The 22,729-nt window shown below is 37.1% G+C and overlaps 1 protein-coding gene across 1 annotated transcript in view; it reads right to left on the bottom strand.

The window, feature by feature from the left end:
* COL19A1 (collagen type XIX alpha 1 chain) overlaps nt 1-22,729 on the bottom strand; it is a gene marked incomplete at both ends in the record, with an annotated part of 202,906 nt that overhangs the window by 45,805 nt on the left and 134,372 nt on the right. The window contains 8 exons of the mRNA XM_082305887.1: nt 2,690-2,743; nt 3,979-4,032; nt 4,149-4,184; nt 5,110-5,145; nt 6,092-6,136; nt 6,926-6,988; nt 11,481-11,534; nt 21,443-21,496. Of these exons, the coding sequence (XP_082162013.1) occupies nt 2,690-2,743; nt 3,979-4,032; nt 4,149-4,184; nt 5,110-5,145; nt 6,092-6,136; nt 6,926-6,988; nt 11,481-11,534; nt 21,443-21,496 (396 nt within the window). The remainder of the gene's footprint in view (nt 1-2,689; nt 2,744-3,978; nt 4,033-4,148; nt 4,185-5,109; nt 5,146-6,091; nt 6,137-6,925; nt 6,989-11,480; nt 11,535-21,442; nt 21,497-22,729) is intronic.

Consider the following 22,729-nt stretch of genomic DNA (forward strand, 5'->3'; position numbering starts at 1 on the left):
TGCCAGGAGCTGAAGATGGTGTACTCCAGCTGTCACTTTGCTTATATCCCTAAGACTTTTAACAGGTCAATAATAAAAAGCCTGCCAGCTGTGTAACACTCAGAATTGTATTTTAATATTAATGAAGAATATGACTTAAAAGTGTGTTCAAATTAAGAGTTCTCTTCCACAAAGTAGTCTCAGAGCACGTGTGGAAAGGCCTAAGACAAAATGCAGCAACACCAGCTCCTAGATGCTTCTATTTGTAGAAATAAAATAAAAGACAAAACCAACCCACAGAGCAAAGATCAAAATCCCAGTCCTTTTCAGGCAAATGGCTTAACTACTAGGCCAAAGCCAAACTCTCCAGTGCCTGCTTTTCTTTGTCCGCTTCTTGGATCTAACCACTCAACTCTCCAAAATGGTACTTAACCATTTTATGGTTTATGGAGGAAGGGAGGGAGGAGAACCACGGAAAGGGGGTAGGTGCCACTTGTTAGGTTATGTGACACCATCACTGTTGTGGACTGAAACCTAATTTCAGTTTACATGAGGGATTAGGCAGAACATAGCTGCCTGCACACATAAAAAGCAATTGCACCATAATTTGGAAGGGAGACAGGCAGCCACCTCCTCAGAATAGGCTTTCTGCTGTGTTAGGGTGTCACGTCAAATGCCCAGGGAACTTTCAAGCTTAGTATAATGGTGTCTAATAGTTTAAGGTGTTTCCTAGAGTATTCAGACTGGACTGAAGTTTTGCCCGTGCTCTTCCTGCCTGGAGGCACAAGGGTTACGGGCGTGCTGGATCTCAGGGGAGGCCCCTACCAGTTTGAGGGATCCCGACCGGTCAGCAGACCCATCTGCCTGTTGCCCAGCGGCATAACAGTTACAGACACACTAAAACCCCCATGAAGGAGGCCCCCGCCACCTTGACAAACCCCAACCAATTGGCAGACCTGAATGTGGGGCACCCAAAAGCGTAATAACTACAGACACGTTCTCTGCTGAGACCCCCACTGCCTCGACAATCCCAACCCATCAGTTTTGTACCCACAGGCATACACTTTATGGGCACACTGCATCTCTGGTGAGGTGTGCCATCCCCCCCACTCCTCCTGGAGGACCTTCCTCAACTGGCCATGATCTTGAGGTTCAGTAAACCATCTGCATCTTGCTTCTGACACCATCTGACAGCCTGTAGTCGATTTGGATACTGTGGTTTATTTAAGAACCACTGAGATGAGAGTTTTCACCCTTCTTGATTATCTCACACTCTCACTCGTTCCCCTGTTACTGTTATGTTCATTGGGTCCTGACTTCCCTTTCCAGCAGGAAGATTGTTGCTCATCTGGGACGGTCGGGCAGCAAGTTGTCTTGGTCTGTGCTGTGCAGCTGCTCACAGTTACCAGTCTCAGCTGTTAGTGGCTAAGGTCCCTGGCAATTGTTTCCATGCATCTCCCTGATCTCCACGACCTTCTCCCACTTCCAGGACCTTTCCTCCAGCCAACATCTTTCCCCCTTCTTTCTTGAGAGAACACCTCTTTCCTTTCAGGAACCCTTCTATTTTGGCATCACTTCTTCTTCTGGGTACCCTCATCCCTCAGTTCTTGCCATGTAAATAGTCTATGTGCAGAAGCACAACAGATGATCAAGCCTCCAAATTGGTGAGTCTGTCTCATGTCTCTTTATTAACTGGAGACCCCAGGATGTGTCACTTTTGTTTAGTCCAGGTGCTATCAAAATTTAAAAGCAGCCCCTACTGTTCCATCTAACAAGTAGTAGGCTTCTGCTTGAGAGTTCAACAGTTCAGGTTTTGACATTCTCGCACGAACACACAAACACATATTATCTGCCACCTGTCAGTGTTCACAGATTAAGCTATTTTTCACCTATGGCAACCATATAATGGCTGTAGGTACTTTATGATTGTCAGTAAGCCTCTGCACAATTAAATTGGAATATCAATCGACAATCATAATACTCTCTCATTCTACTTTCTGCAGAAGTATTTTAGTAATTTAATCTATTGAACAGTAATACAGTAATTAAAAAAGAAGTTTTCTATTAAATTCTTTCCAACCAATACTTCTACTCTGGCTAAAGATTTTAATATTGTCCCTAGTTTTAACGGAATTACGTCCTGCTCTGAATATGAGTTTTACTCATAAATCTGACCTAAATTCTAAGATAATAAACATAATTGTTTTTCCTGTTCATCTTATTAATCTTTACACCTTTTACAGGAAGTAAAACAATTCAGAACAATACAAAATCATAGACAGAAATAAGGAAGGCCATGTGTTTAAATCCTTGGGGTACTCTTACTTTCCCTGTTTCTTCTCATTTTGCTTCACACACCCTGTCCTTTCCAGCTCACAATGTAACATTATTAAAACTCTGCCAGAGATTTTCTTCATTTTCACCTCCTCCTGTGAGATAAGAGTGACTTTTGTAGAGCTAATTATCTGGGAATCAGACAAATTAGTAGTATCATTCTTACTTGTTCAGATGGTAACACAAGGACAAAAAGAACATAAGCAAATGGCAGAACTCTTGTCCTGAGGCATCTCATACTACTGTGCTTTGACACCTGTTTGCTATAGTACCACCTGCAAAAGGAGCACCTACGATAACTTGTGTGGTACTGCTTCACTGGCTAACTGTTCACATACCACACTTCTACAGCTTGGTGAAACTGCACAATACATACAGCTTCTCCTGGCAGTCCCCTGGGTCCGACAGGTCCTGGAGGTCCTTGCGGTCCCTGTGAAATGATATAATACATGCTTGAAGTAAAAGTCAATACATCTGTTGTAATTCGGTGTAAAGCGTTCTCATATATAAATAGATTAAAACATCTGGCACTAAGAATTATCTTCTCCATGGAGTAAGAAGTACAGAGTTTGCTCATTCTCCCTTAATCTAACATTTAGTCCAATAAATCTTTGGGACTGATATGTACAAAATCCAGGGTATGTATACAAAGCAAATACAAGTAAATACAAAGGCACTACCTAAAGGGAAAGACAAAAAAAAAAAAAAAAAAAAAAAAAAAAAGTAGTAAATCAAGACTTTCTCCCTCAAGGGACAGATCTAGAAGTGATTTTTTAACTATGTGGTAGGTGTTCCTTCTCTTTTTGGAATAGATCTCATCAGAAGGACTCCAGAGCACTGAAAGAAAAGGGGGTTAAGATGCAGAGATAAAAAGATGACTTGGTGGAAACCCTAATGATCCTTTGGATCTTTATGAACCTCTTCTGGAAGGTATACAGTGTGAAGGTGACCTAGATTTCCACCACAGCAACAATTATTTCAGTAGCTCCTACCATGGAAGGACATTAGCCTCCAATGAGCAGTCTAAGGAGTTAGAGTGGAGAATTATTTTTAAGACCACAGTTTCGTGGACCCTATAGCTGCATCTATTCACGGTGGGACTTCTTTTGATGATCTAAGGAATTTGGGTACTATCATATCCAACATGAATAGTGTTGGGTGGAGGTTACATTTTCACAGTTTCCAATTCTACCTTTATTTGATACAATTCAAGGCATCACGAGAGATTCTCAAGAACATTTGTGCTTCAGTTACTTTCTTCAAAGCAAGGCAATGACTACTTTGACATTACCTGCAGTCTCATAGGATTAAACATAGGAACTGCGAATATACTGGCAGTGGTTACTTCTTGCCTCACTGATGGATAAAGAGAATACATCCAGCTACTGGTGGATTTGTAATTGCAAAATGGGTGCTTATATTCTTGAGTGACCAAATAACATTTAAGCTTTGCATAAGTATTCCTTGCTGACTGATGATGAGATCAACAAGAACTGTATGAACTAAAAGTAAAATAGCCATGATCCACGCACAAACTTTTGATATAAACTATTTGCGCTCTCTGCCCTTTAGTACTAGCTAAAGAGCTGCTAGCATTCAGAGTCCTTTTATATAACAGCATAGAACGTAATGGCTGTTAATACCACAAAAATACCTTTCACCTACCTTTGATCCTGGATTTCCAGTAAGACCAGGTAGTCCAGGGTCTCCTGTTTCACCCTAATGATATTGTTTGAAAAAATAAAAAAAAAAAAAACAACAAATTTACTGTTATGTCTCCCAGTATTAGCTATGTACCCCAGTGATGTATATAGTGTGTACGCATCAAAAAATACCTTATTTCCTTTTGATCCCTCCATTCCAGTTTCTCCCTGAAAACAGCAAGTACAACCACAAGAAGTTAAAACTTTAACTAAGATCAAGTAAGAGTTTAATTTGCTACCTTAAAATATTATTTGCAAACTATATTATTTTTGAAAACTTAATAAATATTGAGAAAGCATTAAAGAACTTCTGATGCCTTGTGCAAACTCTGAAAGGCATTCCTCTTTCAAACTAATTCTGTTTGCAGTTTTTCCTAATGTTTTAAAGAAAAATTCTTTGAAAACACCACATTTGCTTAAGAGTTTCTCCAGTCTAATGCCTATTCTTCACCGCTAAATCTCTACTGGTGACACAGTATTCATCTCCAAAACCACATATTATTACAGCACGCCTTATTTTGGTTATTATAATATGTTAATCACAAGTATCTGAGCAACTCTCAATTGTGTATTAAACAACATAATTAGCTTTTCATAAGAGAGGACAATAGTTAATTAAAAATAAGCAACACATGTAAACAGACTCTTACAGAATGAATGTTCTGAAAATACCCCCCAAAATAACAAAAAAATTATGCACACATAAAATGGCTATAAGAGAACTGCTTGATGTTAAATGCCACACTGGAAACTGGTAAAACAATTAAAATAATACAGTTCAGCCCACATATAATTTTGTGAAATAACTGAAAGAAAGAACCTTCAGGGAACAAAAAAAAGCGTGTACTTTAAGCTCAGTTCATGTACTGTATCAACTACAGAAATGCTGAAGAACAGGGCATCCCTGTTTTTTATTTATAACCTGTGTGAACTTGATGCATATGTAAGAAGGAGACAATACATATGCTATCCTACATAATCACTGAATCTAATGAAAGTGTACAAAGAAAATAATTACATCATGAATAGAGTATGAAAATCATATCAAATATAAATTATTCACATCAACAGTTCAAAACATAGCTATACTTACTGGATCTCCCTTGTCCCCTTTTTCAGAAGGTTCTCCCTATGGAAACATGGCAAAGAGATTAACACAGATTTATTTCAAATGGTAAATAGTACATATGTATAGGTTTGGTGAAGAGTCCTTGAAAAATGTTGGGCTTTTTTTAAACCTATATAAAATATATGGGGTACAAAAGTTTACTTGAAGGATGATGTTGATTTAATGACAAGACCATGACATGCGTGATACTTTCAAGCAGGAGCACAAGGAATGGTCAGGAACATGAACTAAAAAGAGTGATCATACGTACAAATTTGACAAATTCTCAAACACAAGTGCTTTATAACACACAAAATCATGAATCTGTCGTATTGACAGAGTAAAAAAAAGTTTCTGCCTGCATGAAAACTGTTTCTACAAAAAGATATGAGAAAAAAAAAAACAAAAAAACCCCCAAACAACAAACAAGTGGAAGCCTAACAGCTGAATAGCAAAATGCCACACATTCCTAGAAAAACACAATACACACCTGTTCACCAGTAACATCCCCCCCCCCTTCTTTCTGGAAAATTTAAGCTTAAACTAAAAGATATTAAATTAGGAAGTTTATTTATAAATTTTAATAATTTAAAGACTCCTGTTTTTTCACATAGATATTGAAGATCACATTTGTAACTTGAAAAAGTATGAATGGCTTCTAATTCGTGAGGCAATCACTGGTCATAAACTTATATAAACATAATTTTAAACTGGTATTCAGTAAAAGTCTGAATGTGTTTAAAGTTAAGAACTTTGTGAGCTGTTGGAACAGGGAAATTTACTTGCATACATAAATACTTACTCAAGGAAGGGCTTGAGTAAATTACTAAGGAAATTCAGAGACTGACAGCTTTTCCTATGCCCAAATATTATTTTCTTGATCCTGAGTATATTTGCCAGGATTTGATTCATAATCAGTACATTCAGCCACCTTCTAGTATCACACATAAGCAAGGAATTAATTTACCTTTTCTCCTTTTGCACCGGTCATTCCCAATTCTCCTTTTTGACCCTTTTAATAAAATAAATTATACTTAAAACCTTTTATATTCTAACAAATGCAAATAAACTCCTCTCCTTCAACTGTACTTTGTTCTGGATAGGGTACAACACTTTAACTTTTATTGCAATGGAAATCTGAGATTTAAACACCTGCAAATTAATTTAAATGTCTGTTTTCTATAGCAGATCTGCAGGCTTCTCAATAAAAACCAGCACCCATCCTGTGACATATCCAGAGCACTTGTCTCTTTTCTTCCAAGTTTAAAAGGCATCCAATTGTTAAAAATTCATTCCACTGTTTAAACAGGAGAGATGCCTATAAACAATACACTGCATATGGTGTGGACTCAGAATTTGACCTCCACATAATTTTTAGAGGCTGACTATAAGTATTTTTGGTATAGCAAGTCCCACCATTAAAGAGAAACTGCTTTAAATATTCATGATTTCCTTGAAAAATATTTTCTGATTTTCAACTTTTTAGAGTCTTTTCCCCTAACCAGCAGGCCAGCTCATTTGACTTCTCCTCAGACAGTGTTACAGAAAGCACACATAATTCTTCCTGCATTTTCCCTTTCTGGTTATCACATATTAGAGGAGAAAGGCTCATGTGCTGCACCTGCAGGATAGCATGATGACTTGGATATTGGACTACACAGACCAAAAAGCCAATCATGCCTAAATTCTATTCCTTTAAAGACCACTGTGATAAATCAAATAAAAGATACTGTGTTAAGGGTGGCAGAGACAGGTTAGACAGGCACGTCGAAATTTCTCCAAATTCATCCAAAATGCTTACAACATCTCCCTTCTGGCCTTTAGGTCCAGGGGTCCCAAGTAATCCTAGTAGTGTTGTATCACTCTGGGAAGAAATATCACCACAAAGATCAGAGAACAGAACATGTCACCATCTATTTACAGTAACAATTTATCTACCATAACAATTTCATGTAATTTACCAGTATGTAAATTCAGAAGTCCTAATTTACTGCTAGAAAGGGATACTAAATGCCTACACAGTACATCTAAGTAATGTATTGCAGCAACACATCCTTTGTCATGCATTCATGCTCCACTCAGACTAGCAGATGAACAAAAGCATAAAAGGGAAATGTCTATGTTGAATATTGCTATGCAAATTTGTGATTTTTTTTTTCTTAACTCAAAGAACAGAACATATTTTTATGCTCATTATTACAGTACATTTCTCAAGTATGTTACAAAAGAACAATAAAAATCACTTCTCTCCTATGACAAAAACACAAGCTTTTTACTTTTGAGCAGCATGAAATGTAAAATAGAACTAATTTAAGTCTACTACAGCAGTGAGACAGGAGAGGGAATGAATGTGATCAACAGGCTCCTCATACTAGTCCTCAAAGAAAACAGACAAATTTAAGGACCAGGGGTTCATGTTGTATACTTGCTCAGGTATTATTGCACTGCATCTATTTACTCTTCTGTACAAGGTACAGACACAATGAAATACAAAGCAAAAGGTGTCCTCTTCACAAAGCCAGGCTCAGACTACCTAAGGGGAACATGTTTTCTTTTAACGACAATGCAAAAAGCAACAAAACCAATGACCCTGAAAAATGAGCTCGAGTCTGGACCCAAGGAAGTCAAGTCCTAGAACATTTGCCACTGGGCTGAATGGGAACCTGAGCAAGGCAAGTCCCCTTGCCATGTTCCAGTTTCCGTAGCTCTAAAATGGGAGAACATCATGATGAATAAAAGTGCCATTTATACTCTGTTAATATTTTCAGAAGTTGCTAACTGAATATAACCTGAATAAAATGCATGATTATTTTATAAATGTTAATGTCCTGAAGGATCTTCTTCAGTGTTTAGGGCTTGTAATACTATTACTACTCTAATTATCAAAATCAGCTCCAGAGCAAGAGGCAGATACCCAAAGAAGGGAACCTGAGTATTGCTGAGAAGTAGTTGACTACGGCTTGACTGAGAACAATCTAGGTGTCTGGTATTACGAGTATACCTTAAGTTATGATTTATTCTGAGTTGACCTTTTCTTTTGCACGTATGGAAGAAAAAAAAGGGTGTTAGACCAAATAACTTCTTTTATGCTCTTTGCCTATTTATAGGTCATTTGCTCTTTACAACAAAATGTAATTAAATTTGCCAAAGAAAAAAATCTTAGAAAAGTAATGATGAATTATTCAAGAATAATCTATAATTATTATGAATTATAATGAATTTGAAACACTTCCTGAGTAGATTGTGATGTAGTTTCAACTGCTTTGTATTGTTGTTTCATTTTTCATTTTTATATCTTGGAGAACATTTTAAATTAAACTGATCTGTATGCCCTATCCAAAGATGTTTAGAAGTAGGTTTGACTGAAGTGACTTTATATCTATGTACAGAAAACAGGCAAGTAAAAAAGATGACAAGCAGAGGTCTTGAAAGCCCAGGCAAAGGATGATAACAGAGGCCTCAGAGCGTACAAACGTAAATAACGAAGCATCATTTACCAGTCACTGAAGAAACATAACCTACAGAGCAGGGCAGAACTGCCTTAATGAAGAGAACAAAATGCATGTATCGAACACATGTAAAGCATCTCATTTGCGCTGAAAGCGCAAAAGAAGTAACAAGAAGGAATATAAAAATAGTCACACGCCTTGCAAGAACAGGCACAAAGAAAGAACGATGAGGGAAGAAATGCTCCAGCACTGCCTCCCACCCCATTAAGGATCAATGCTACTACTTAGCCTCAGCAGGTTCCCCTCACCTTCATTAAAGAAAGACTGCTGTCCTTGGTTTGCCATTCAGAACAATTTGCTGCTGCAATCAGCAATCATATTCATACTCTTTCACTGTATACATGGATCAAGTAAATTATGCTTTTAAAGACTTGCACTCCAGCCTCCTTACACGATAAGATTGTTGATACTGAGCCAGAAAAAGCTTGGTTGCAACAAATTATATAAATACACTGAGCAATTACAACTACTCATTGATACCACACAGGAATCAGAAGAATTGCAAATCATCTGCTAAGAAACAGAGGAACTATAGAAGACATTATTAATTATGATGGGTCTTAAGATCTTTCTCACTGATCCCCCACATTTCTTGGTAGCAGTTTCTCATGTTTCCTGGAAACACCAATGCAAAGAAGCCATACTAATATCCTCAGAAAAAAAAAAAGAAGATGTTAAAATCTCTATAGCAACAAAAATGTGGTCACAATTTAAACACTTTAAAAAACCAAACTGAAAGAAGACTTTGGGAGATCCTTGAGAACATGCATAAGATGTTGGAAAATGACAAGACTGTTTCCTGTGGGTAAGGAATCTCAAAAACCTCAGAATATCACAGAAATATCATCTTACAAATGCAAATAATTGAGGCACATTGCAAATTATATACTGAAATGTGAAAGACTGCTTGGTGCCTCCAAGGTGCAGTGAACAAAATCAGCACTCATCATACTATGTAATAGCGTGGGGAAAAAAGGAAAGTCAGTGGTGCATACTTCTGCCTAAATGAATAATCAATGGCAAAGCCTTGTCTTTGATGACCTCTTGGATGTCTTTGTCTTGTCCTTGATGGGAATATCCCATTCCCATCACAAAATGTATAGAAACTAATATGTTTGCTGTAGTAGTCAGAGACTTAAGTTGACTCTAGAAAGATCTGAACGCGTAGTTACAGAAAGTTCACGTATTTAAAACCTGCTACTTGAATCAGAAAGCTATCTCCTCTCTCATCTGAAACCAAACACCATTTCCTTGTTGAACAGTTAATTGCTCATGACAGAGTCATTAAAATCTCCAAACTAGACAGCTGAAGGAAGAAGAAAGTTGGTACGCTGTACAGGATTTAAAAGATGATTAATTTATAGACACAGAGCAGCTGGTCTACATTTTTCCAGAATATTATTAATCAGGAAATATAAGACACCTTAGGAACTCTTAGAGCCTTACAATGATAAGAAACGTGATTTTTGGAGACAGATGCTTGCCAGTTCCTGAAGATCACCACTGTTTGTATTTCCTCCTGCAGAATTAACCTTAAAGGGTCTATCAGGGTAAAAGAGATTAATAGTCCAGAGGCAGGGAATGAGTTACAATAAATATGATATTGATAGAAGAAGCAGGGCTGGTATCAGTGAAAGCTGTCTTTGGCAGGAAAAAGAAACTGGTAAGAAAATGAAAGGTATAAACCCAAAATACAGAAAACTTCAACACGTACATGTGAAATGGCAAACCAAAACCAGAAACTAAGTCTCCAGATATGAAAATGTCCCTGTCTAGGACAGCATATAAAACTATGCTTAATTTCTAACACATGTTCTAAGGTGATATACAGATTTGGAATGGATTAAATATCGGAAATATCAGAGAAATCACTTCAGTGATAAAAGCAACTGGAAAGATATTTGACATGAATTTCGTTCTAGAATCTCTATTCAAAAAAATATTTTAGTACTCATAGGGGTATGTTATATAAGAAAAATACCCTGAATTCAACTGCTCTTTATAGTTATGTATTTTAATATTAAAAGAAATGTATGTCTTCCAGGTTTGACCTGCATGACTTAAGGTGTGATACACACAGTAACCTTTGTATTAAGCAAATATTCCTGTAATAGTGCTTCATCAGTCTTTGAATGAAATACGATTTTCTAATCAGATAAGTTACGTACTCACTTTGGCATCAATTAAGAAAACCTGCATGATCTTTGAATTACAATGCCTTACAATGACAGACACTACCACTGCTTAAATGATTTGAAAAATCTGTGGTAAGAATTTAAAAACTCTATCACATAGAACACTGTCCTACGCAATTTTAACTTTTTTCTATGAAGTGCTCATAGCTGCAGAGGTTCTATAATTAAGACAATATTTTTATTAGTCTATAATACAAACATAAGGACAACTCTTATGGATTGCTAACAGATCTTTTAAAATGATGCCTCCTTGTCTTTCTATTCTACTCTTAGGATCACGACAAAGTAGGTCAAGAAAGAAAAAAGGTCATGTACAGTTTAGAGCAATTAGGTTTAGAAATGGGGAGCTGGTGCTTTACGCTAACAGCTAGGTGGTCCACCCACCTCCTTTTTGAGTTATACCAGGCAAAAATATGTGAGAAGATGATGGATGGGAAGTAAGATACATGGCGGCAGGACAGATGACACAGTAGGTATGTGACTGGAGTGTGGACTGAGACTATACAGGGATGCAGAAAGGGGACAGGGAAGGATCTACCTTTTGGATTACGTTGGAATGTGGTTTGCAGGGATCAAAACTGTAGTCATTTCTACCTTAGATACTTCTTAGTTATAAACACACACACACAGACACTATATCAAATCTCCGTACCTCATTATAATGCTTGTTCAATGAATCCAGAATTCCTTTTAGTCCAGAAGGACCCTATGTGGAAAAACATGCATCAGAAGGTCATTTTACTTTAAGTAATGTTATGTTTACATACCTGTATTCAAAGAGCAGTGGTCTTGTAAAAGGGTTTAGATTTAATTTTAGATTTTTATTTGATTATACAGTAAATTATTTTCTGTAAGCTTATTATATCATTTTTCAGACACAGAGGAGAAGCAGAGTCAGTTTCTAAATGCCTGAGTTTTGACAACTGGCAGCTTCTTTTGGAGTGAATCAGTCTGTCAGAGAAGGCAGAGGTGACACCTATACCAATTTTAATATGAATCCCTTCTGGTATGAGCAGCATCCTTGTTCTGCAGCATTTTAAAACTCTTTCCACTAACTCAAAGCACAAGTTTTGATGTAGAAGCAGCTCCTAGTGTGAGTGAACAGCTAGATTTTTAACTTAGGGTACAGAAAGTGAAACTGAGGAATACCAGAATTCTCCAAAAGATTAACTTCCTACTTTTATTAGCATTGCAAGTTTATACTTATACACACACCTTTCATCAAGAATTTCAAAAACAGAGAAGGAACTTCCTATGCAAATGCAGGCTTAGGATAGAGAGATTAGAAAACATGTACTTGGGAAAAATAAAACATTTTTAGACAAGATCTGCCATAAACCAGGCCCTCAATGAGATTTTTAAGTGTTGTAAAGCAGGGCAGAACACAAAAAGTTCAGCCAAGATCTTATGAACTAAAACTCAGTTAAATTTACATATTAGCATAGTAACTCTCTTTATGTTGAAATTTTCACATCATGCAATATGAACTACAGCCACTCATGATGGCTGTAAGAACCATTTGACTACATTAATAAGATTACAATATACTCAGTTAAGTCACCTGGTCTGAATGACCTGCATTTAACAGAGACAGGGCACAAAGGCAACTCTCCCCCTCTGGGGCTTTTTATAATTACAGAAAATTTACCCTCTGCAGCTTCTGTGTTAGTGGGGAAAATGTAGCTGGCATACATGCACCCTAAAGATTGCTTTAGGAAATTGAATTCTCTTTGCTTCTGAAAAGGGTTGCTCCTCAAAAAAATGGAGGCTGTTTATCAGTCAGAAATGCTGTATCGGAGATTAGTCAGAGTTTTTATTGCACATTTTAATTTTGTATAAGGTCTTTGTTAATTGTTTTACGTGCACTGTTATTATGCATACACCACACTTACGACAGAAATACTCTGGTGTTATGCATCATAACAAGAAAACAGCTTTCTACACTTTCAGAGTAAGAATCTATTGAAAATTTCTCCCATTTTCATGCTTAATGACCTGTAAAACTATTACAGGAAGTCAGGGATCAAAATCTCTTCTCACCCAAGATACAAATTGGTCAAGATGAAAATATGATTGCTTTCAACTGGTTAAGACTTTCATAACAAGAACTGCTGTCAAATTCGTAGCAGTGCAGCAGCAAGACTCTGAAGTATTCCTCGAACAGTTGAAAAACCTTCTATCCATTGATTTCAGCTAGAGATCCAAGGAAAATACTGAAATGCTATGTATTTTGGGTCAATATAAGCTAAATAACTGGACACTACACTTTTCTAAGGAGGACCTCAACTGTTTACTACTTCAGAGTTGCTGCTGTATAAACCACGAGGCAATACAGGGAAAAAGATGATGACAGGAACAGCAATGATTTTGTCACAGGTGGCATTCCTCATATCTGATAATTTCACATGTGTATAGAAGATGCTGCTTGTGAACTGAATATGACAGACAATCCTTGGTATTCGATACCTTTGCATCACGGTACCAGTTGTAAGAATCACTATGACATAGTAAATGGATTTGTGGAAGCAGCGTAGTTCAACCTTTAGAAAATAATAGCTCCCATGAGTAAGGGAACTCTGACTATGGCTGGAAGAAGAAACGATACTGTCACAAAGCTGAAACTGAAAAGCATTTCTGTTTTCAGAAAAGCATCATTCCCTGGGTGGTATAGATTAGTGTTGTTTTAAGAATAACCAGCTTTACGCAAAGAATATTAGGTCTTCACAGATGTTATAATTATCACAGTAGTTTAAATGCATTTGTGGGTGGACAATTAGTAATAAGAAGGAAAACCTCTGCCTAGGAGGCATGCTCTTGTCCCATCACCAGAATATGGTAAGAACACGGAGCCTTACAGCAACGACTCATGAAGACTGAAGAAGGCTTTCTTTCACTAATGCAACTATTCCGCATAATTTCTCTCAACACCTTTGGAGGGGGGCAGGAGAGACCATAGACAATTTCAAAACAAGAGACTTGTAACTTGTTCTCCTCCAGGAGGCTCACTCTTCAGGAAGTTAAGTTTTTCCCAACATGTACAATTCCTGCATCTCTAACTGGGAGTAACGAGTCACAAGCCTGGTTCCTAAGTCCCAGTAGCAGGCTATGCTGATGAGTGATTATTAAAAGCCTGAGAATTACCACAATCTAAAGTACTTGCGTAAAAAGTAAGACACCAGTTTGGTGATATTGATTATGTCATAAAATGAGATAGCTACTTTGAGGATGCATATCCTGAGGGTGGTATCATTTGGCTCCTATGTAATCATATTTTGAAGAGTTCTGACAAAGCATTTAAATGAGGTAGGTCATGATTTGCATTCTGACGGCAAAGCCTTTTCTGGCAAGATGCATCTGCCCTGTAAGAATGCGCAGAATGGCAAACACACAAAGTTTTCCCACACGCAGAAAATCATTCTGTGACACCCTGATGGCTCTCCTTACCAGTAAAGGTACTTCCCTTGAGGTACTGAACTTCAAAAAGATGAGAAACAGAACCATGATTCTGATTAACCAAACAGACTGCTACTTCTGTGGGGGAAAAAATTCAGTCTGATGGAAACCAAATAATAAAAGAGAGACAAGCACAAAGTTTCCATGGAGTCTGAAGGTATAAAAAACTAGGAAGATGTTAAAGCCAAATTAAAGTCAAATAGGCAAATGTTATTAAAACTGATGGATAAGTCAGTAAGACCTGTCAAAACATTATTGTAGCATACCAGAACAAGACAGGTGTGTTCTGAGCCTTCATCACTAAATTATGAAATACGATCCTATGTATTTTACTGTGATTACATTGTTACAGAAAGACAGTGCTACTTAAATATTAGGGGACATCGGGAAGATTTGGAAGCCTCATGAAACATTACAGGTGCCTCGCTTCCTTTTTGTTCCTCAACATCAGAAGAAATACAAGGCCATAAATTTTTCCATTCATTTTATTTCGGAAGTGAACTGTCACTTCAAACTTACGTTGAAAAATAAGATAAATCTAGTCATGATGTTTTGATTGAGATGCTCACTCAATTCTGATTTCTAAAGTTAATGGAAGAATTTTTACTTCGATATCCATATTAAAGATGGCAATCCAGAATTGGGACTTAACAGTGATGACACTGCCTACTTATTAGATGTTTCAGCTTCAACACTGTAATGCTGCAGTGTCAAATCCTTGAATTCAGAATCCTTGCAGGAATCTGTAATCCTGCAAGCAGTCAAAAATAAGAATTTATCCTCCCTTCTCATTTGCCACCATGTTGTTTCTTTTACTGGTTTTTCACAAATGAAACTGCTGCAACCACACAACCCAGGAAGGACTGAATGCTGTATCTGCCACCAATCCCGACCTCTTAGGTATTATTTGTACATCAAATAAATAATTTTTGACAAAATGGAAAGCCTTTGTACTTGTCACAGTTTTGAAAAACAGATATAACCTCAAAAAAACCCAGAACTGTCTTGTGACTAATGCAGTCAAAGGGAACTTATGGCAATTGGGTTGCATTCTTGACTATGCCACAGCCTTTGTGGTACCAGAGGTAAACCATCTCTCTGTTTTAGTCTTTTAATTTTCAAAAACTGACATAAATTTAATAATTTTATCTTTCCATCATTCTTTCTAAAATAAAACTAATAAAATGAGTGTACAACAACAGAAAACACTTTTATTCAAGAGTGTCTTCCTAAACTCTAGTCTCTTCCCTTCCACACTGTTTTTCTCCACTAATATAGCTGCATAATCCACTCTGAAGTCTCTATAAATAAAAAAAAGAACTAGTAGTATTGGTTTGCCAGTGGAGAAGCAATGAAATTAACAGGAGTTGAAGAATTACTGTACAGGCAATTTCTAGCTTTTGAATGAGAATTTTGCACATCTGCCACTTCAGATGTTTTTCAGACTTGCTGCTTTCCAAATACCAGTGAAAAGCTCACTTGAGCGGGGTTTCCTTTTTCTTTTTTAATATCAAGTTGTGTAATTGAGGGAACTGAAGCACACAGAGAGTACAGTTGTATGAATAAGAAAAAAACTGAAAATGTGTCCTGTTTGTTTTCCAAAATTACAAACAGGTTTCAGATGTTATTTCTACAGACAAGGCAGGAATAGAAATACAGGTGCTTAAAAGGAAACAGCTCCAAACCGTGAAATTACTGGGGTTTATAATACATTTTTCTCCCTTAACTTTTATAGTTTGTCTGCATTTCTGTACAGATGAAACTGCTGAAAAGTCTACGCAGTCTCACAGTCCATGCAGTAAAATGTGTAACAAGTAAATTGCACTGGTTGCATTGCAAGAACAGGCCATTTCAGAGAACGCAGCAGTGCAGGTGACTCAGTGTAATCACTTCATCCATCTATTTCAGATCTGTGCCTGCCCATTAAAATAAAATACTGTTTTTCTGATTACTACAATGTAAAACATCGCGAAACTCATCAGTGCAGATGTGCAATATTGTATAACTATTCCAAAGAGCGAATGGAAAGAATGATGAAGGCATGGTGTCTGCCGGAATAGAAAACATTAAATAAATTATATTTTGATATGGATTTAAAAAACTTAAATGCATAGAAACAATCAATATAATCAGCCTTTGTCAGCCATTCCCATCCTACCACGTAAACATTTCCAATATTCTTCTATAAAGCAGCTGAAAAGTCCAGGAATACCAGAAATGATACTGACAATTTTCACTTACCATTGCTTTAATTTTCTGTTTATTGTAATTAACTGATAACATTCATTCACTTTCAAAGTATTGGTAGAGGAATGACAGTATTTCCTGAGGCAGAGGAAATGAGATTTCCAAGGCAAACTGCTGGCTACTTAAGATAACCAGTTTGGTGGCACTGACATACATACTGAATAACAAGAGACCAAAAGGGTATGGAATTAAATGAAGAAATTCAAGTAGTCTGTGAACTTCTCCACTGCCTCACATGCAACACAAACAAAAATGAAATCCTATTTTAATTTAAGACTTTAAGGAGTAACACAAAGCTAATCTTCCAAGCAAGAACAGTTGTGAAGATAAAAGATACGAAGTTCTGCCCCTTGCAAAGGTAAATGAGGAACTAAATGATGAGCTTCAAGGGCTATAGCAATTGTGAAGTAAACCTAATCTGGCTGCAAACAATAACTTTGGACATGTTGGTAGAAAACAGCAGGCTTGAGAGGATGAATAATTGTGATTGCAGTTCACTAATCTGTGATTTAGAAGACCCAAAGTTTATGTCCTTGCTCTGCCACAGACAGCTTCTTGGACAAGATGGCACTTGGCCAAATGAGGTAGTCCTCATGTTTCCTACCTGACAGCACTTCCCTTCTGCCAAACAGCAACACTGGGCAGAAGTCATACTGGTGGAAGCCTGTAGCACAACTCTATTTTGGCACTCTTTTTTATTTTAAAAATAACCTGGTGTCCCACGAAAAGGGGAACTATAGAGAAATGGAATTCCTCCAGTCATAACAGTTCCAGTAGAGACAGAGAAAATCAGGACAGAAAAGATAAAGTTAACCTTTAATGAAGAAACCAGTAAAACTCCTTTTTCTGTCCTGTAGCCTACCTACGTAAATAGAAATACCTGGCTGCTGATTCATGTAAAAGTTAAAAAAAAAAACAAAAAAACAAAAAAACCAAAAAAACCAAAAAACCACAACCCCAAAACCTCCCACAAATTACCATAATATGTAAAACAGTGCCAGACATCATGTGGCTATTTTCTAAACAGAACAAATAGAAAAATAAATGATCTCCTCTTAACAGAACTCTACACAAAACCAACCAAAGACGAGAAAAGCATTTTGCCTAAGTGAACATTGCAGAACTGGGCCTGTACCTCCTCAGGCCAACAGCATGTAAATACTAAGTTCAGACACCTTCCATACATTTGCTTTTAAGTACTGAAAAAAAATGGTGCAGGGACTAGAAAGCCAATGCATTACACCTATGCAAAATAAGCTATGGTCTGCTGGTAACCTCTTCTGCATTGCTAAGTTCTGTAGGTATTTTTGTTAGCAGCTACGGCAGAAGAAAGCTTTCAGTTCTGCAGTCAGATCAAACCGCTGTACTTACAACCTCACAGCATCCTACTATGATAGTATTTCTTTCTGTTTCATAAAATCAGCATTTAATTTCAGTGAAGAGCCTTGCAGAGCAGGATAACACCATGTAAAAGAGCCATTATCTCTTTCAAAAGACTTTAGAAGAAAATGCAAGCAAGAAAATGTATGAAATACATTTGAAGGGTACAGAGATTTTGATTTCACAATCATAATTTTCAGAATGCTTCTGAGAGTGAAATGAATAGTGTATTTAACAGAAGCTTTAAACTACTCTCTAGACTCTTTAAAAGGGGGGAAGGGATCAAAAAGCACTAGAGGGAGCTGCTGTTCTACTTAACCCGTTTGGATTCCTTGTTTTCAGCATAAATTGCTACCTGCTGGAGTGAGACACGCGTGAGCACACATCTCAGCTCTCCAGTACTGAAATAACAGAACAGTACTCAAAAACAACATCAGACAGCAAGGATGCAAACCATGAATTCTGAGCCAGAAGGGAATAACAGAACACTTTAAAAGTCTGTAACATTTAATAAACCTTAAAAAATACTCAAAGGAGGATCATCATCTGGGTAGACTTGCAGAAATATTTTTTATAACCCATCAACAAAAATCCTCATTGACTCCTTGCCTTTTGCAGGCATAGGATTTGCTCCAAGAGGAAAAATGACATTTTAAAAGAAAGGATAAGGGAAAAATGACACAAAAGAAAAGGGAAAAATGACACAAAAGAAAGGATAAGGGAAAAACGACACAAAAGAAAGGATACCTGGAAGAAGTTGCATGGAAAGTCCCACTTTAACTGAGTAGTTTCATCACCAATTGCCAAACAATCTACATTTCTGACACTGATACAGGTTTTTAACCAAAGATGTGCAGATGATATTAAGGGACTAGAAATTCACTACGCATCAATTTTACTGAAAAAAAATCCCCAGAAATTAGGTTAGGAAGGGAAAAAAAAAATGAGGTATTGAGAGAGGGTTAGAAAAGTCAGATTAGAGGCATATATGAATATCAAGAAAATCTTAAATGCTGCCATGCAACATGCAGGTAAAAATTATTATTTTAATTAATCAAAATTCACACCACTTAGTAGTGTCCAATTTAAAGCCCTTTTGACTGTTCAGAATGTGGTCTTATAATCCCTCCCTGCACACACTTTTTTTAGGACTGTCCTTTCTACCAAATCCCCTGAGTACTGTATCCTGTTCACCAACTTTGTCCTCCAGGAGGCAGAACTCTCCTTCTCACAGTTTTTTCTGTCATTACTGAACACATGGCTGTTCTCCTAATATCTAAATAAATACTTAACGTCATGGCATAAACTGATACATAAATCAGGTAAAGTTATTAATTTCAAATGTGCAGTGTCTACTGTAGCTACTCTAACAATTAATGACTGAATCTGCTTTTTCTCAAACACAAACACTGTATTCTTCTGAAACATCAAACAACCACCAAACTTACTTTTTCCGGAGAGTCTAATTTTTACATGTTCGGTCAATCTGTTAAGCCTTTTGTACCCTGTATGCGCCAAACTTAGGTAGCAACCACCCCGCAGGTGCGATAGTTCTGTTGCACTTTGGAGAAGCCGAAGTAAAGGCCAATAATATATCCATGTGCCACTACTTATTATTAGAAGAGAAAGGGTAACAATATACAAAAATGTAATATGGTTTCAGACTTGTAAAAGAGAGGAGGAACGATGGATCATGTTAAAGTCTTTTCAGTATGCACAAGCTGCAGCACTTTAAATATGGGGATACTGCCAATGCACATTAACAGACATTACTGCTTTTAGAGTACGCTTTTTCTATGCATTATATTCTCAATCTTGGAAGAGGAACAAAAGATGCTGGTGTAGCTGTATCCAAAATAAGGACTGCATCAAGATAGTTATACCAGAAACAAATACCTTTAACCAATATTTAGGCCATGATTGCTTGAGGAATGCTTTTCTGATATGCGGTGCTAGGCTACAGTACCCATACAGAGCTCCTCGTAGGGATGCTGCCATGCTGACAAAGTTGAGCTTCCCATTTGCTGTAAGAAAATCTGAAATAGGTCTCAGTAATAAAAGTGCAATTTAGCTTCCACTCAAGATTTCTGGTATGTCTGTCAAGGATCATACATCTTCAAAAGCCTGACCTGCCAGCAAATCTATGGTGGCAGAAATCTGTAACAGAGAGACAGCTTTTCACTGGTTCACAAAAAGCTAAGTAGATTAGGTCTAACATTGACATCTGCTATGGTGTTTCTTTTCCTTTTTTTCTTTTAAAGGTCATTTTTGGCATTTGTATTAAGAAAGATCCCGCATCACTCCTTTCCTCTGTTTCGACTCCCACAGTCTGCAGTACCGTTTCGGCATTAGGAAGCCCAAACTGTACAAAAGACTCAAATAAGCAAGGCTTCAATATGACCATATGCAGAGGAGAAGAGGGAAAGGGAGGAATTTTTGACTATTTAGTTTTATGCAGGATAAATGAACTCCATCATTAACTCCTCTTTCTGAACACATTTTGCAAGGAAAAGGGGGGGAAATTATAAAATTTATGCAGTTTTGTTTTTAGATGAGTTTAAATTACAATTTTATTCATTGTATTTCATGCAGCAGTCCATTATTCTCTTATCTATAAATAAGACTAGTTTTCCCTTGCAGTGAAGTTGAAGTAGATGAATCAAATGTTCTGACGCATAAACTATTGGCCTTTACCTACTTCAGGTAAGCAGAAAAAGGAATTATGAAATCCTTGTTTGATACTAAGAATGTAAAGCAGCAGCAGTTTACTTAATCCACAAATAGCTGTTTTGTATTTGTGCACGAGAGCATTTTTACAATACAATATATAGGGAATGTTACAAATATGATCAAGTCTTCCTCTACCAAAGGAAGGCTGCGTTCATTCTAGGCTAAAACAGATCCATGCCCGACTTCAAATTTGACATCATGTATCTCTTAAAAAAAAAAAAAATAATCCCAAACCTCTTAGATCTGAGCTAAACCCTTTAGTGCTTCATATTACAAATCCTTCCACAGAGTCATGTATTTCTTAATCTTTTTAATTCTTCAGTAAACTCATTTGAACTACAGCTGAGTGCTCATTCCAGTGCTGGGTATAATCCTCCTCACCGTTCAGACAGTTGGCACACGCTTCACACAGTCCTTCATCTTTCAAATTACCCCTCTGAGACAGAAATTATCCCATCTTCTACAGAGCATCACGCATTTTGCAAAGCGAATGAATGCACAGTATTCACATTTAGCATACATGGCCAGTCCTTCTTTGAAATGCCAGACAATTTCTGCTTCCTTTGCTGAAGTTTGCATCTTGTTCTTTCCCTCCTGTGTAGTCTCTTGAATTTGTGGACCCAGTCCTTTTATCTTTGCTGTATCAAAAGGCTGGGAATAGTAGCTGTTTGATGCAGCAGAGTAAACACAAATCAATTGTTTTCAACCATAATTATGATCAGGTAACCTGCTATAAAAATGCTAACAAGGTTCACTGTTTCAGGATAGAGAGAAAATTTCCCATTCCCCTTGTTAGTTACTCACAGGAGGTCCTGGTGGCCCTGGCTTTCCTGGCAGGCCTGGTTTGCCTCGTCTTCCCTGGAAACAAAAAAAGAACGACAGACACTTATAAATGTTACAGCTAGTGACTCATTTGGAATAAGAATTTTGTTTAAAAGAAAGATTTATTGCCTTGCTTATTATCCAAAAGTTCAAAAACTATCCAAAAGAATACTCTATATCAGTCATGACAATGTTATCTAATTCTAGTAATTTAAGGATTGTTTTAATAATTATGACAAACAGTATATTTGCATCACTGTAACATTTACTGTCACATTTTAAAGCTATGTCTCAAATGTGAGTGCACATTGATAGGGCTATAAACACGACATCTTGATGAGGTGTAAAGAAATTATATTTTATCTGAACACACCAGAGCTTGGGATGTTAAGCTGTGCTGCAGTAGTCACCCTGACTTGCACAGTAGGTATGTATGTGCAATATAACCCAATTAACAAACACCCATACCCTTCTTCTCCAGCATGTGAGAACAAGCAGAAAAGCTAGAGATTTATTTGCAAAACCAATTCACCTTCCTCATGCAACTACTACCATCTGGGTATATAGTGCACATGCAACATCATTTGCATTAAAACTTAAGGTCCATAAAAGTTTACGTAAGCTAACGCGAGACTTTCCACTTGTAGTCTAAAAAACACGCACATGTAATTATTACAATTTTTTAGTACAGAACTCAAATGAACAACTGCTGTTTTCACACATGTTTTTTTTTTTAGGAAGATCAACATAAAAATGGAAGTAATTTACAGTTACTTACATCTTTATTGCCAAGCTGATATCTGATGCACATTTTTTAGAAACAACAGCTGAGAACAACTAATATCTAGGTGTGACGGTAAAAAGAAAGCATTATATCCATAAAGACCAAACTTTTCCCTTGCATATGGCAAATGTAAACTAACAAAAAGCATTAGGGGATGTCCTGGTGAAAACTTGGCTTAAGAAATTAAATGAAAGTGCTTGCTGACAGCTCACAATTAACACATACGGGTATTTCTGTAAGCCATGGTCCCTACTTCTAAGCCTGCTTCTGTGTTTTATTAAATGACGATCTCATGCAAACTGCAGAAGTAATGTACGGAACAGCGAGTGAAATCTCAGCTTCGTTCTGTACAGGTGAGAGCCCTGATATGTAGGAAACCGCTCTCACGCTCTGCCTCTCATTAATCTTGATCTATGCTGAGGGGAAACAAGATGATGACAGTAAGGGTAGAAAATCCCTCTTCCTCACACCCTGCAGCTCACCAG

Source organism: Platalea leucorodia (genome assembly GCF_965183815.1).
Source record: "Platalea leucorodia genome assembly, chromosome: 3".
NCBI classification, from domain to species: Eukaryota; Metazoa; Chordata; class Aves; order Pelecaniformes; family Threskiornithidae; genus Platalea; species Platalea leucorodia.